This window comes from Eumetopias jubatus, unplaced genomic scaffold (genome assembly GCF_037043125.1).
Source record: "Eumetopias jubatus isolate StellerSeaLion01/CBP00866 unplaced genomic scaffold, mEumJub1_p1.0 scaffold_8, whole genome shotgun sequence".
NCBI lineage: Eukaryota > Metazoa > Chordata > Mammalia > Carnivora > Otariidae > Eumetopias > Eumetopias jubatus.
In genome coordinates this window covers 83890785-83903417 of record NW_028274814.1, presented here as the reverse complement: position 1 = coordinate 83903417, position 12633 = coordinate 83890785, and the positions used below count along the sequence as shown (strand labels likewise).

The window sequence follows — 12633 nt, the reverse complement described above, 5'->3', positions numbered from 1 at the left end:
TCAAAGAACTGTGGCCTGAAAATATGCAGGGAATGATCCCAATCTTTTGGTACCAGTTGAGACCTGATTTGTGACCTAGGATGTGATCTATTTTGGAGAATATTCCATGGGCACTAGAGAAGAATGTGTATTCTGTTGCTTTGGGATGGAATGTTCTGAATATATCGGTGAATTCCATTTGGTCCAGTGTATCATTTAAAGTCTTTATTTCCTTGTTGATCTTTTGCTTAGACGATCTGTCCATTTCAGTGAGGGGGGTGTTAAAGTCCCCCACTATTATTGTATTGCTGTTAATGTGTTTCTTTGCTTTTATTATTAATTGCCTTATATAATTGGCTGCTCCCATGTTAGGGGCATAGATATTTACAATTGTTAGATCTTCTTGTTGGATGGCTCTTTAAGTATGGTATGGTTTCCTTCCTCATCTCTTATTATAGTCTTTGGTTTAAAATCTAATTTGTCTGATATAAGGATTGCTGCCTTAGCTTTCTTTTGGTGTCCATTAGCATGGTAAGTGGCTTTCCATCCCCTCACTTTCAATCTGGGGGTGACTTTGTGTTTAAAATGAGTCTCTTGCAGACAGCATATCAATGAGTCTTGTTTTTTAATCCAATCTGATAGCCTGTGTCTTTTGATTGGGGCATTGAGCCCATTTACATTCAGGGTAACTATTGAAAGGTATGAATTTAGTGCCATTGTATTGCCTGTAAGGTGACTGTTACTGTATATTGTCTGTGTCCCTTTCTGGTCTGTGTTACTTTTAGGCTCTCTCTTTGCTTAGAGGACCCCTTTCAATACTTCTTTTAGGGCTGGTTTTGTGTTTGCAAATTCCTTTATTTTTTTTTGTCTTGGAAACTTTTTGTTTCTCCTATTGTCAATGACAGCCTAGCTGGATATAGTATTTCTGACTTCATGTTTTTCTCATTTAGTGCTCTGAAGATATCATGCCAGTCCTTTCTGGCCTGCCAGGTCTCTGTGGATAGGCCTGTTGCCAATCTAATGTTTCTACCAATAGGTTAGAACATATCTCTTCCCGAGCTGCTTTCAGGATTTTCTCTTTTCTCTGAAACTTGTAAGTTTTACTATTAGATGTCGGGGTGTTGACCTATTTTTATTGATTTTGAGGGGATTCTCTTTCCCTCCTGGATTTTGATGCCTGTTTCCTTTCCCAAATTAGGGAAGTTCTCTGCTATAATTTGCTCCAATATAGTTTCTGCCCCTCTGTCTCTTTCTTCTTCTTTTGGGATCCCAATTATTCTAATGTTGTTTCATCTTGTCGTATTATTTATCTCTCGAATTCTGCCCTCGTGATCCAGTAGTTGTTTATCTCTCTTTTTCTCAGCTTTTTTATTTTCCATCATTTGGTCTATATTGCTGATTCTCTCTTCTGCCTCATTTATTGTAGCAGTTAGTGCCCCCATTTTTGATTGCACCTCATGAATAGCCTTGTTGATTTTGACTCGGTTAGATTTTAGTTCTTTTATTTCTCCAGAAAGTGTTTCTCTAATAACTTCCATGCTTTTTTCAAGCCCAGCTAGTATCTTTAAAATCGTCATTCTGAACTCTAGGTCCAACATTGTATTAATGTCCGTATTGAGTAGGTCCCTTGCAGATGGTACTATGTCTTGTTCTTTTTGTTGAGGTGATTTTTTTTGTCTTGTCATTTTGTCCAGAGGAGAATAGATGAATGAGAGAACAAAATGCTAACAGGTTAATAATGTCACTAGAAAATATACCCCAAACAAATCAGAAAAGACCTGAAACCAGTGGAAAAGAAAGGGAAAGAAAGAAAAAAGAAAGGAAAAAAAAAAAAAGAAAAAGATAAAAACAAACAAAAACAGAACAAAACAAAAAAAGCAGAATATGATCAAATATGATCAGGCTGGTGCATAGATCAGTGCCACACACTAGATTTTGGGTGTATTTTGGTCTGTTAGAAGAAAGTGCCTCCTAAAATTTTAAAGAAAGAAAGACTTAAATATGTACAAAATAAGGGTTGATACGATGAAGGGATGGAATATGATTGTATAGATGAAAATTATAAAAAATTTTAAAAAAGGAATTGATAAGAAAGTTTTTGAAAAATGAAAGAGGATTAAAAAAATAAAGAAATAAATAAAGAAAAAAAAAGGGGGAAAGAGAATGTGATCAGGAAGGAGACCAGAACAAAGCCATACACTAGAGGTTTAGGGTATATTTTGAATGTTAGAAAAAACTGTATCTCAAAATTTTAAAGAGAGAACAGCTTATATATATATGCCAAAAATAAGGGTAACTACTATGAAGGGATAGAATATGACTCTAAACATGAAAAAAAATTTTTTAAAAAAGGGATTAATAAGATGTTGGTTGAAAAAGGGGAAAAGAAAAATTAAAAAAAAAGACAGTTAAAAAAATTAACTTTGAAAGACTAATGAATCATGGTAAAAAAAGCCATGAATTCTATGTGCAGTATTCCCCTAGGGCTGGAGTTCTCCCGTTCTCCTTGATCGGTAAACTTGGTCTTGGCTTGCTGGCTCTTCGTGCTGATCTTCTGGGGGAGGGGCCTGTTGCCATGGTTCCCAAATGTCTTTGCTGGAGGCGGAATTGCCCCGCCCTTGTCGGTCCGGGCTAAGCAAGCTGCTCGGGTTTACTCTCAGGAGCTTTTGTTCCCTGCAAGCTCTCAGCACAGCTTTGGAGGATGAGAATGAAAATGGTGGTCTCCCAGTCTCCGCCCCGGAGGAGCTGAGAACTTGGGGCCCCACTCCTCAGTGCGCCCCCAGAGAAAAGCAGTCACTCCCGTCTCCCCAGTCTCTGGCCGCACTCTGTGCTCACCCGGCCTGTGACCGAGCATTTCTATCTCCAGCACCCGAACCCGTGTGGAGTCTCCAAACCCATCAGATCCTTGCGGTGCACTCCTGCGCCACTCCTCCTGGAGGAGGAAGGGGAGTCACCCCAGATCTGCCGCTTTTTGGGTCCCTGCTGGAGGAACAGTGGCCCGACTGTCACCGATCACAGTTTATGGCAACCCCGAGCTGAGAGCCCACGTCTTGGCTCCGTCTCTGCAGCTGGCTTCCCTGCTGTGATACCCAGGAGCTCTGCTGCACTCAGGCACCCCCAGTCTTTCTGTGACCCCGAGGGTCCTGAGACCATACCATCCTGTGAGAGTTCCCCCCCAGCTTAGCCACTGGAGCGATGTCCCTCAGCGGAGCTGCCTTCTAAAAGTTCCGATTTTGTGCTCTGCGGCTCTATCACTTGCCAGAAGTGGCCGACGGAGACCCCTCCCCGCCATCTATCCTCCTGAATATCACCTCGGTTTTACTTCTCTGCACGTCCTCCTTCCAGAAAGTGGTTGCTTTTCTGTTCAGAGAGTTGTTGCTATTCTTTTCTTCGATCTCCTGTTGAGTTCGTAGGTGTTCAGAATGGTTTGATCCCTATCCAGCTGAATTCCTGAGACCAGACGAAATCCAGGTCTCCTACTCCTCCGCCACTTGCTCCCTTCTCTGGGTAGTTAAATCTTGATTTAAAGTTCTTTAAAATTGTATAGCATATTTTACCCATTTTTCCATTTGATTCTTTTATGAATTTTCTTGACAGAAGTTAGCACTTTTCTTTAATAAGTAATTTTTTTTCAGTACTTGTGAGGCTTTTTCACTAGTATATTTGGAAGCTAACATATTTAATATCATTTACTTACTAGGTTTTATATATATATAGTAAAGTATGCATAAAAAGTAAAGTGCTTGACTTTCTAGAAGATTTTAGATACACAATATAAACAAAATTTTAGAAATTGGTATTAAAGAACAGAAAGTTTAGGTCAAAACAGCAGATGGGATACACAGTTTCTCCAGATTTAGTTTGTATGTTTGTGTGGTGGGCAAGGAAGTAACAGCCTGTAGGTGGATGACGTTTACAATGAGACCTGAATGAAAAATAGAGAAAATAGAATGGAAGAATGAGTTTTTTTTTTTTTTTTTTTTTTTAAGATTTTATTTATTTATTTGACAGAGAGAGAAACAGCAAGGGAGGGAACACAAGCAGGGGGAGTGGGAGAGGGAAAAGCAGGCTTTCCACTGAGCAGGGAGTCTGACACAGGGCTCGAACCCAGGACCTTGGGATCATGACCTGAGCTGAAGGCAGATGCTTAACGCTGAGCCACCCAGGCACCCCCCCCTTTTTTTTTTTTAACAGAGTCAACTGTAAGTGCCATATCCAAGAGATACCAGGAGAGAGTCCAAAAGGATGGCCATTAGGCCTGGATGCCAGAAAGCCAGGAGAAAACTTACCAATATGATAATTTACGTAGTAGTTTTATGAGCTCTTTTAAGAAAAATTGGTATACAATTTGTGGTCTTCTAATCTATATGCCATTTACTTCATGAAAAAATTTAACTATTACTTTAATTATAACTTCATTTAGAATTCCTTTTAGACTTCCATGTATATTGATGGTTTGTTTTTTAGATTTCTTTTGAAATTCTCTTTTCATGATATACAAAAATTTATTTGTTAATTTAGCTACATTTTGAATTTAGATATTCATATTGCATTTAAACAACTGAATATTTTTCATAATTTTAACTTCTTTAATTCCTCAATAACAATTAGCATTTTGACACTGAACTTATAATATCATATCCTTTCAGAAAAGAGTTTTTCCTCACATTTAAAATATCATGTATTTTATATAGTTTGTGAATGTTTTACTTTTAAAATTTCAGCATTTTATATGAGTGTGCACGTGTGTGTGTGTGTGTGTGTGTGTGTGTGTGTGTGTGTATTTACAAATACACCCCAGGATCCTAGATATCAAATTCTACTTTCATTTAAGACACATTTATTTGGATATGTATTTACTTTTATTTTCTTTACTTTTCAATTATATCATATTACTCTTTGCCAATGGTGCTTTTTTTTTCTTTTTCAAGTTTTTATTTAAATTCCAGTTAGTTAACATACAGTGTAATATTAGTTTCAGGTGTAGAACTTAGTGATTCATCACTTACATATAACACCCAGTGCTTATCAGAAGTGCCCTCCTTAATACCCATCACCCATTTAACCCCTTCCCCTGCCCACCTACCCCCAATGGTGCTTTAAAAAAATTAGTAATACAGGATTATTAGTGAGTTAAGTATAATCAGGGATATTACTAATTAAAAATTTCTGCCTAGAGCAGTGCCTGGGTGGCAGAGTTGGTTAAGCCCCTAACTCTTGATCTCAGTTCAGGTCTTGATCTCAAGATCGAGTTCAAACCCTATGTTTGGTTCTACATTGCACATGGAGCCTAGTTAAAAATTTTTTTGCTTAGAACTTGACCTGCCAGGACTAGGTACTCAATACATTTTAATTTAATCAATTAACATTCAGCAACATTTAGATTAGAAGATTAGAAGAGCACTTTAAATCCATTATTTTTTACAAGATCAAGAAAATATAAGATAAGCTATTTATTTCCTCATTTGGTTCTCATTTGTTTTATTTTTCTGCATTTCAATTTTGTTTGTGAGATTAGAAGTAAAATCGGGCTTATGTTTAATAGAAAATTATTATCATGTCCTCTGATTGGGATCTTGGGTTGGTTTGCAGGGTGGGAAGTTAAAGGAGTGAATTCATGTGGTGAAGGGTATTCATTCTGGATGCAATAAATGTTTGAGAAAGTTAACCTAAATAGAGATCAGATTAAAAAGAGACAAACAGATTTAGAGCTTCATGGTTTATGCTTAGCTTGTTATTTTATTTCTGGACTTGAGCATTCTCTTACTTTTTTGATAGCAATGCAATTTTTTTTAAGAACTCACTGAAGGCTTGTCTCACTTGTTTGTTTCTTAGAGCGTAAATGAATGGGTTCAACATGGGAGCGATGGATGATAATAGCACTGCCACACCCTTATTAATAGTCACTGATTCCTTTGCTGAAGGTTTAACATAGATGAAGATACAACTTCCATAGGTGATGGAAACAACAGTCATGTGAGAAGAACAAGTAGAAAACGCTCTTTTCCTTTGTTGGGCAGAGGGGAATTGTAGAATGGTCTTGATGATGTGAATGTAAGACAGAAGAACACACACAAGGGTCAGAATGAAGGTCAGCACAGCACAGACCATAACCAACTGCTCTATGAGCCATGTGTCCGAGCATGAAATCTTCAAGATTGGAGATGCATCACAGAAAAAATAATCAATCACATTTGAATCACAGAATTTCAAATTTAGGGACAGAGTAAGTGGTGGGACTATGATCAACAAGCCAGCCATCCAACAGCAGAGGACAAGCCTCTTGCAGACACTGCTGTTTATGATGGTCACATAATGCAGGGGTTTGCAGATGGCCACATAGCGGTCATAGGACATCGTAGCCAGGAGAAAAAATTCTGTTACTCCAAAGACATCGATAAAAAACACTTGAATAATGCAAATATTATATGCAATTGACCTGTCACCTGTTGCTATGTTGTATAAATATCTAGGGATACACGCAGATGTGAATGAAATTTCTAATAAAGCAAAATTCTGTAGGAAGAAGTACATTGGTGTTTTAAGATGAGAGTCAACTAAAGTGAGGAATATGATGGTCAGGTTCCCAGTTATACTCAACATGTAAGTAAGAAATAGAAACATAAAAATTGGAATCTGAAGTTGAGGGTCATCTGTCAGTCCCAATAAGATGAAGGTTGTTACTGTGTGGTTTTTCATCACTGACTACTGAATTTTATTTAATTTCACGTAAAATTTAAAGATATTTTATTTGAATAGAGTGGTGTCAAAGCTAGATGGGAATAAACAGTGACTACCAGAGACAGCATACAAAGGAACCTGTGGTTTCTTCTATAAATTAGTAATTGATATTGCCAATGCTCTGGCTACTCAATTGTTTATTTTATTTTATTCTTTTGGCAGTTTTGTGAGAGATTTTTTAAACTTTTTTTTTTTAGTGAGTGGCTACTACTATTTCCTTTTTTTTATTATGTTCTGTTAATCACTATACATTACATCATTAGTTAAAAAAATTTTTTATTGTTATGTTAATCACCATAATTACATCATTAGTTTTTGATGTAGTGTTCCATGATTCATTGTTTGTGCATAACACCCAGTGCTCCATGCAGAACGTGCCCTCTTTAATACCCATCACCAGGCTAACCCATCCTCCCACCCTGCTCCCCTCTAGAATATTAAACATATTTTTAAAAATGTTCTACCATCTCATTTTCCACTTTTCTTTCACAGTTTTAATCTATACCCAAGAATGTATTTTCTCATGTGATTAGATATGACCTACATTGTGGTGTGTGATTCAACAAAATTATAATTTCTTCTTATATCTAACATTTCTTTATTTCAAAAGTGAATATCTTGATTTAGTTTGTTTTATGTCTTTTCTTGAAGATATGGTCATGATAAAATGTACATATATAAAAACTGATCTGGGCTCCATCAGGCTCTGCTGATCCATCTGTGACTTGTATTTTGCATCGTGCCACAGTGACCAAGCATGTGTTTATGTTTTTTGTGTTTTAACATGCAACTTCCATATTGTTGGATCACTCTTCTGACTCTCATGTTTCTCTGGTAGTATGTAATTCACACTCAGTGTCCACTGGATACATGATACAGAGAGTATTTTAATGCACAGTTTATCTGCTACATATGAAGAAATGTTGGGATCAATGATACACAGCTGGAAAAAAACCCACATATTTCAGCCTGTTTAGTTAAGTACGGAAAACACTGTAATACCTCATTATCACTAAGTTGAAAATCAAATTAAAAATACTAAATATACTCTCCACACACCTGTCTTTACTCTCTTTCTCACTCTAAGTTGTGGTGGCAGCATCATGCTGATTAAGAGCACACCTTTACAGTGAGATCTCCATCGCACTATACCTGGCTTTCCTGCCCACCTCTGTATGACCTTGGGCGAGTTTCCCAACCTCTAAGGCCTTCAGTTTTTTAATCTATAAAATGGAGATAATAAGAGTATCTACCATATACAGTTAAAATAATTAGACGACATAATATATTTATAATAAAAGCTGATGCATAGTATATGCTTCATATATGTCAGCTAGTATTATCTGGACTCCTACAGATAATTCATGTGCCATGAGCTCAAAACCACAAAATCCTAAGTGGGATTTATGCTCTGTGTAAGTCCTATCTTCTTTCTATTCCACATTTCTTATAGTAAGAAGAATAGATTATATTTACTGAAAATTTACCATGTGATAGGTAAACAAACAAACAACCCCCCCCATCGCTCCCTCTGTCCTTCCACAGTGCATCTTTACTTCCCAGTCTACCCAGGTAAAACTACTTATTTGTGATTTTCACATGGAACATCACTTCTATTGAGAAGTCTTCTAAACTCTATGTATTGACTGGTCCTTATTTGTGCTCTCATAACAAATAATTGTTAACTGCCATCTTAGCACTTTAAGTGAGAAAGTAAGTTTGTTGAAATTAGGGACTCTTGTCTTTTTTACTGGAATAGCTCTAAAACTAACAATCCTAGACTTAGAGTCAATGGTAAGACATTGTTGTATAAGGGCGCCTGGGTGGCTCAGTCTTTAAGCGTCTGCCTTTGGCTGGGGTCATGATTCCAGGGTCCTGGGACTGAGCCCCACATCAGGCTCCCTGCTCAGCAGGAAGCCTGCTTCTCCCTCTCCCACTCCCCCTGCTTGTGTTCCCTCTCTCGCTGTCTCTCTCTCTCTGTCAAATAAATAAAAAAGAAAAAGACAAAAAAAAAAAAAGACATTGTTGTATATATACATACACGTATATATCTTATTCATTTGCCTACATATTCAAAGCTATCTTCTGTCCTATTTGGGTTTCATCTTGAAACTGCTTTCTGAGGCGCCTGGGTGGTGCAGTCAGTTAAGTGTCCAACTCTTGGTTTTGGCTCAGGTCTGATCTTGGGGTCGTGGGATCAAGCACCACTTTGGGCTGTGCACTCATTGGGAAGTCTGCTTGAGATTCTCTTTCTCTCCCTCTCCCTCTGCCTCCCCCTCCCGCTCTCTTTCTCTCAAATAAATAAATGAATCTTAAAAAAAAGAAACTGCTTTGTCACTAATTTTAATTATTAAAATTTTATATGTCCCAGTATTTAACGTTAATAGTTCAGCCAGCATGAAAGGTAGTAACATAGCATGAAACTATCATGATATGCATGAATGTTACTACCTTTCATGCTGGCTGAACTATTAACTGGCATCTCTGACTTCCTTTAGCTGTCAAACAGTTAAATAGTTATATTTTTCTTGGTAGTTGTTTTGCTTTCTTGAGGAATCTGTCAGTAAGATATTCAAACTGGAGGTCCAAGTATTTACATATTTGAATAATAATTTTCACATGCTATTTATCTTAAAATATAAATATTTTTACATTTCTATAATAAAATACACTTAATTTAATTCTATTTAATTTCAATCCACTCACTGTATTTGTGTCATTCCAGTTTTTAAATTCTTCTTTATTTTTGTAAATTCTTATTATTTCATAAATTTATCTATATGGAAATAGCTTTATGAGTACACTAGAAATTTTGAATCCATTTCCAACACCCTTTTATGAATCTCTTTGTTTTCTACAAAGGTTAAAATGTCTGCAAAAAGCAGCTTTTTATGAACATTATTGCATGATTTTATAATAATTCCTGTAAATGAAATTTCAAGGAAAAAGATACTCATTTAGAACTTTTGTATACATTTACCAAGGTATCATCTATAAACTTTGTTCCTATCATGGTTTCCTTCAACTCACTGTGGGACTTACTTGTATCCATGCTGAAATTACTACAATATATCATGTACCTTTTTTTCAAGATTATTGACACATATTTTATAAAGGCCAGTGCCATTGGGTATTAATTCACACAATTTACACCATGAAATAGTCATCTGTTCAGTTTACTTTCATTCTTGTCTTCTGCAGAGAAAGATTTTTTCCCTCTTAAATTTCCATTTATGTCTCTTCAATGCATATTTTCGTATTTTAAAACTGCAGTTTAAGAACTCTCTAATTTTTGCATTGGCTTAATAGTTGTTCTATAGTTTTTCCTCAGCTATTACACTTAGTTTTACTAACATACTCAAAAACTTTTTTTAGTTTTGAACTAATATCTCCAGGATTTGAGTGTCTCATATAAATGAATAGAAGACAATATGCTTTTCAATTTCCTGGCAAAAATCAATTAGCTTGTGCTGTGATTGGCTGTCATTTTTTCCATAAAATATTCACTTTCTCCAGATGTGAGGGCAGGATCATCTCTCACTGTCTGCTCAGTTACTACAATTAAAGCCCAAGGTTTACTGTCACCTTCATTCCACAGGAGAGATGACAATGATTTTTTTGAAGAACTTTGACATTCCTAGGAACTAAAGGGGCACACCATAATAACTATAATAGATAATTTTAATGAAGTGGAAAGATACTCTTTTCAGCCTGCCTAACTTCCTCAATCCATTATTTCTCACTCCAGTGGCTCCTAGAGCTTTACATGGTAACATGCTTTTTCCTGCACCTTCTAGGTGGTGGCTCTTGTTCCAAAATATTTTTCATTTATTCCATTCATTAATGCTGTTTTTAAGAGACAAGGTTTAAGATGAAAGAAAAGTTACCATTACAACCCACATCTCAAAAAGTACTAGAGCATAAACTATAGTTTTTTTTCCCAAGTGCACAGGATTAATCCAAGGAAATAATATGAAAATGAAAAGCAGTAGTGAATGCCCAAACCAGGTGTTTATTGTGTAAATATAGTAGCTTGATGTGAAAACTATATGATAATATGCACAATTAAGTATATTGTAAAAAGAAAATATATATTTACAAGAGTTTAAAAAAACTATATGGGATGCCTGGGTGGCGTATATATATATTTATATATATATATAATGTTTTAAGTTTCTAAGTTTTATATATATACATATATATAATGTTTTAAGTTTCTCTCTCTATATACATATATACATAATGTTTTAAGTTTCTAAGTTTTTTTTAAAGATTTTATTTATTTGAGAGAGAGAGAGAGTGAAGAGAGAGAGAGAGAGAGCGGGAGTGGGGAGAGAGGCAGAGGGAGAGGGAGAAGCAGGCTCCAAACTGAGCAGGGAGCCTGATGTGCTGCTGGATCCCAGGACCCTGGGATCATGACCTGAGCCCAAGGCAGATGCTTAACTGACTGAGCTACCCAGGCATCCCCAAAGAGTTTTATATTTTAAAAAAGATCTAGGAAAACTAACTTTGCCAATATTATGTAAATTGTCATATCAGTGATTTTTAACGTAGATAGACATTTTCTCTTTAAAGAGGAAAATGAGTGTGTGGCCAAGATAACTTCTCACTGCATATAACTCCACATTACCTTTATGTAAACTATAAAAAGCAGCATTCAAAAAATACATCTCAGAAAGATCTGTGCATCTTTATATAATAATTCAAATATTACTTACATCTGATTTTGGTAAATCTTGTCAAATTTGCTTCTTAGAGAAAAATTGACATGTAGATTTACCAAAGATGAAAGTAAATGAAATGGCCTCTGTATGTACTCTTCTGAGAGTTATTTTTAGCTTCAGTTGATTATTTAACAATGAGCCCTAAAAGCTAATTTGATGAAGAGGATCTATTAGAAAATGTTTGTGTGGGATTTACTTGGTCTCAGTTTATGACTCTACTTACCCTGACTGATGCTTTGGGAGAGCCTAGAACTCCTTGTATTTTTCATCTTCAACACACTGAGAAGATTTTCAGACCAAGAATTTTGGTCCTCTTTATGTCTAGGAAATATTTTCTAGCTCTCTCTTGGTTGAAAGTAAAATATAGTTAAAATATTTTCTCCTCTTGTTTTGAAGTCACTGTTATGACTTCTCTGGAAAGGATAAGAGGCTTTTACATTATTAAGATTTATATTTGATTTATTTGCTAAATTTCAAACTAAATAATAAACAACTTAGTCCTTGGTGACCCAGGTTCAAACATCCCTAATTAGCCTTTGTAATGGATCTGGGCAAAAATCCTAAAAGATGCAGCAGTGGGGACAGTGTCCTTAGAGACACAAAGATAAACAATAGCATCAGGCACAGATCAAGATGCAACAGTAATAAAACAGATGGTCAAGAAGTAGTCTGCGTTTCTTGCCTTTCTTCCCTAAAATATATGGAAGTTGAAAGATCACAACTCTATTCCATTAATCATTTTTTCTCAATCATTAAAAAGGATAAAATAGGAAAATATTAGAAAACTCAAAGCAACTAAATCTTTTTAATATTTTAAGGAAATGTATGAATATATATGAATATTTAAAAAAATAAAAATACTTTTTCCATCTTCCCCTTTCAGCACTTCCTAAGATTGGTCATATATAGATTCATATATAGTTTTTTTTTTTTTGGTTAAAGATTTTATTTATTTGTTTATTTACTTGAAAGAGAGAGAGAGAGAGAGCACATGAGAGGGGGGAGGGTCAGAGGGAGAGGCAGACTTCCTGCTGAGCAGGGAGCCTGATGCGGGACTCGATCCCGGGACTCCAGGATCATGACCTGAGCCAAGGCAGTCGCTTAACCAACTGAGCCACCCAGGCGCCCTAAAGATTTTATTTATTTGTCAGAGAAGGAGAGAGAGCACAAGCAGGGGGAGTTGCAGGCA

At 36.1% G+C, this 12633-nt stretch overlaps 1 protein-coding gene across 1 annotated transcript; it reads right to left on the bottom strand.

The window, feature by feature from the left end:
• Nucleotides 1-5742: 5742 nt before the first annotated feature.
• Nucleotides 5743-6699, bottom strand: LOC114215005 (olfactory receptor 6C2-like). Its single transcript, XM_028110902.2, has one exon. It carries the CDS (start codon nt 6676-6678, stop codon nt 5743-5745), a length of 936 nt encoding a protein of 311 aa, XP_027966703.1. The 5' UTR covers nt 6679-6699.
• Nucleotides 6700-12633: the final 5934 nt, after the last annotated feature.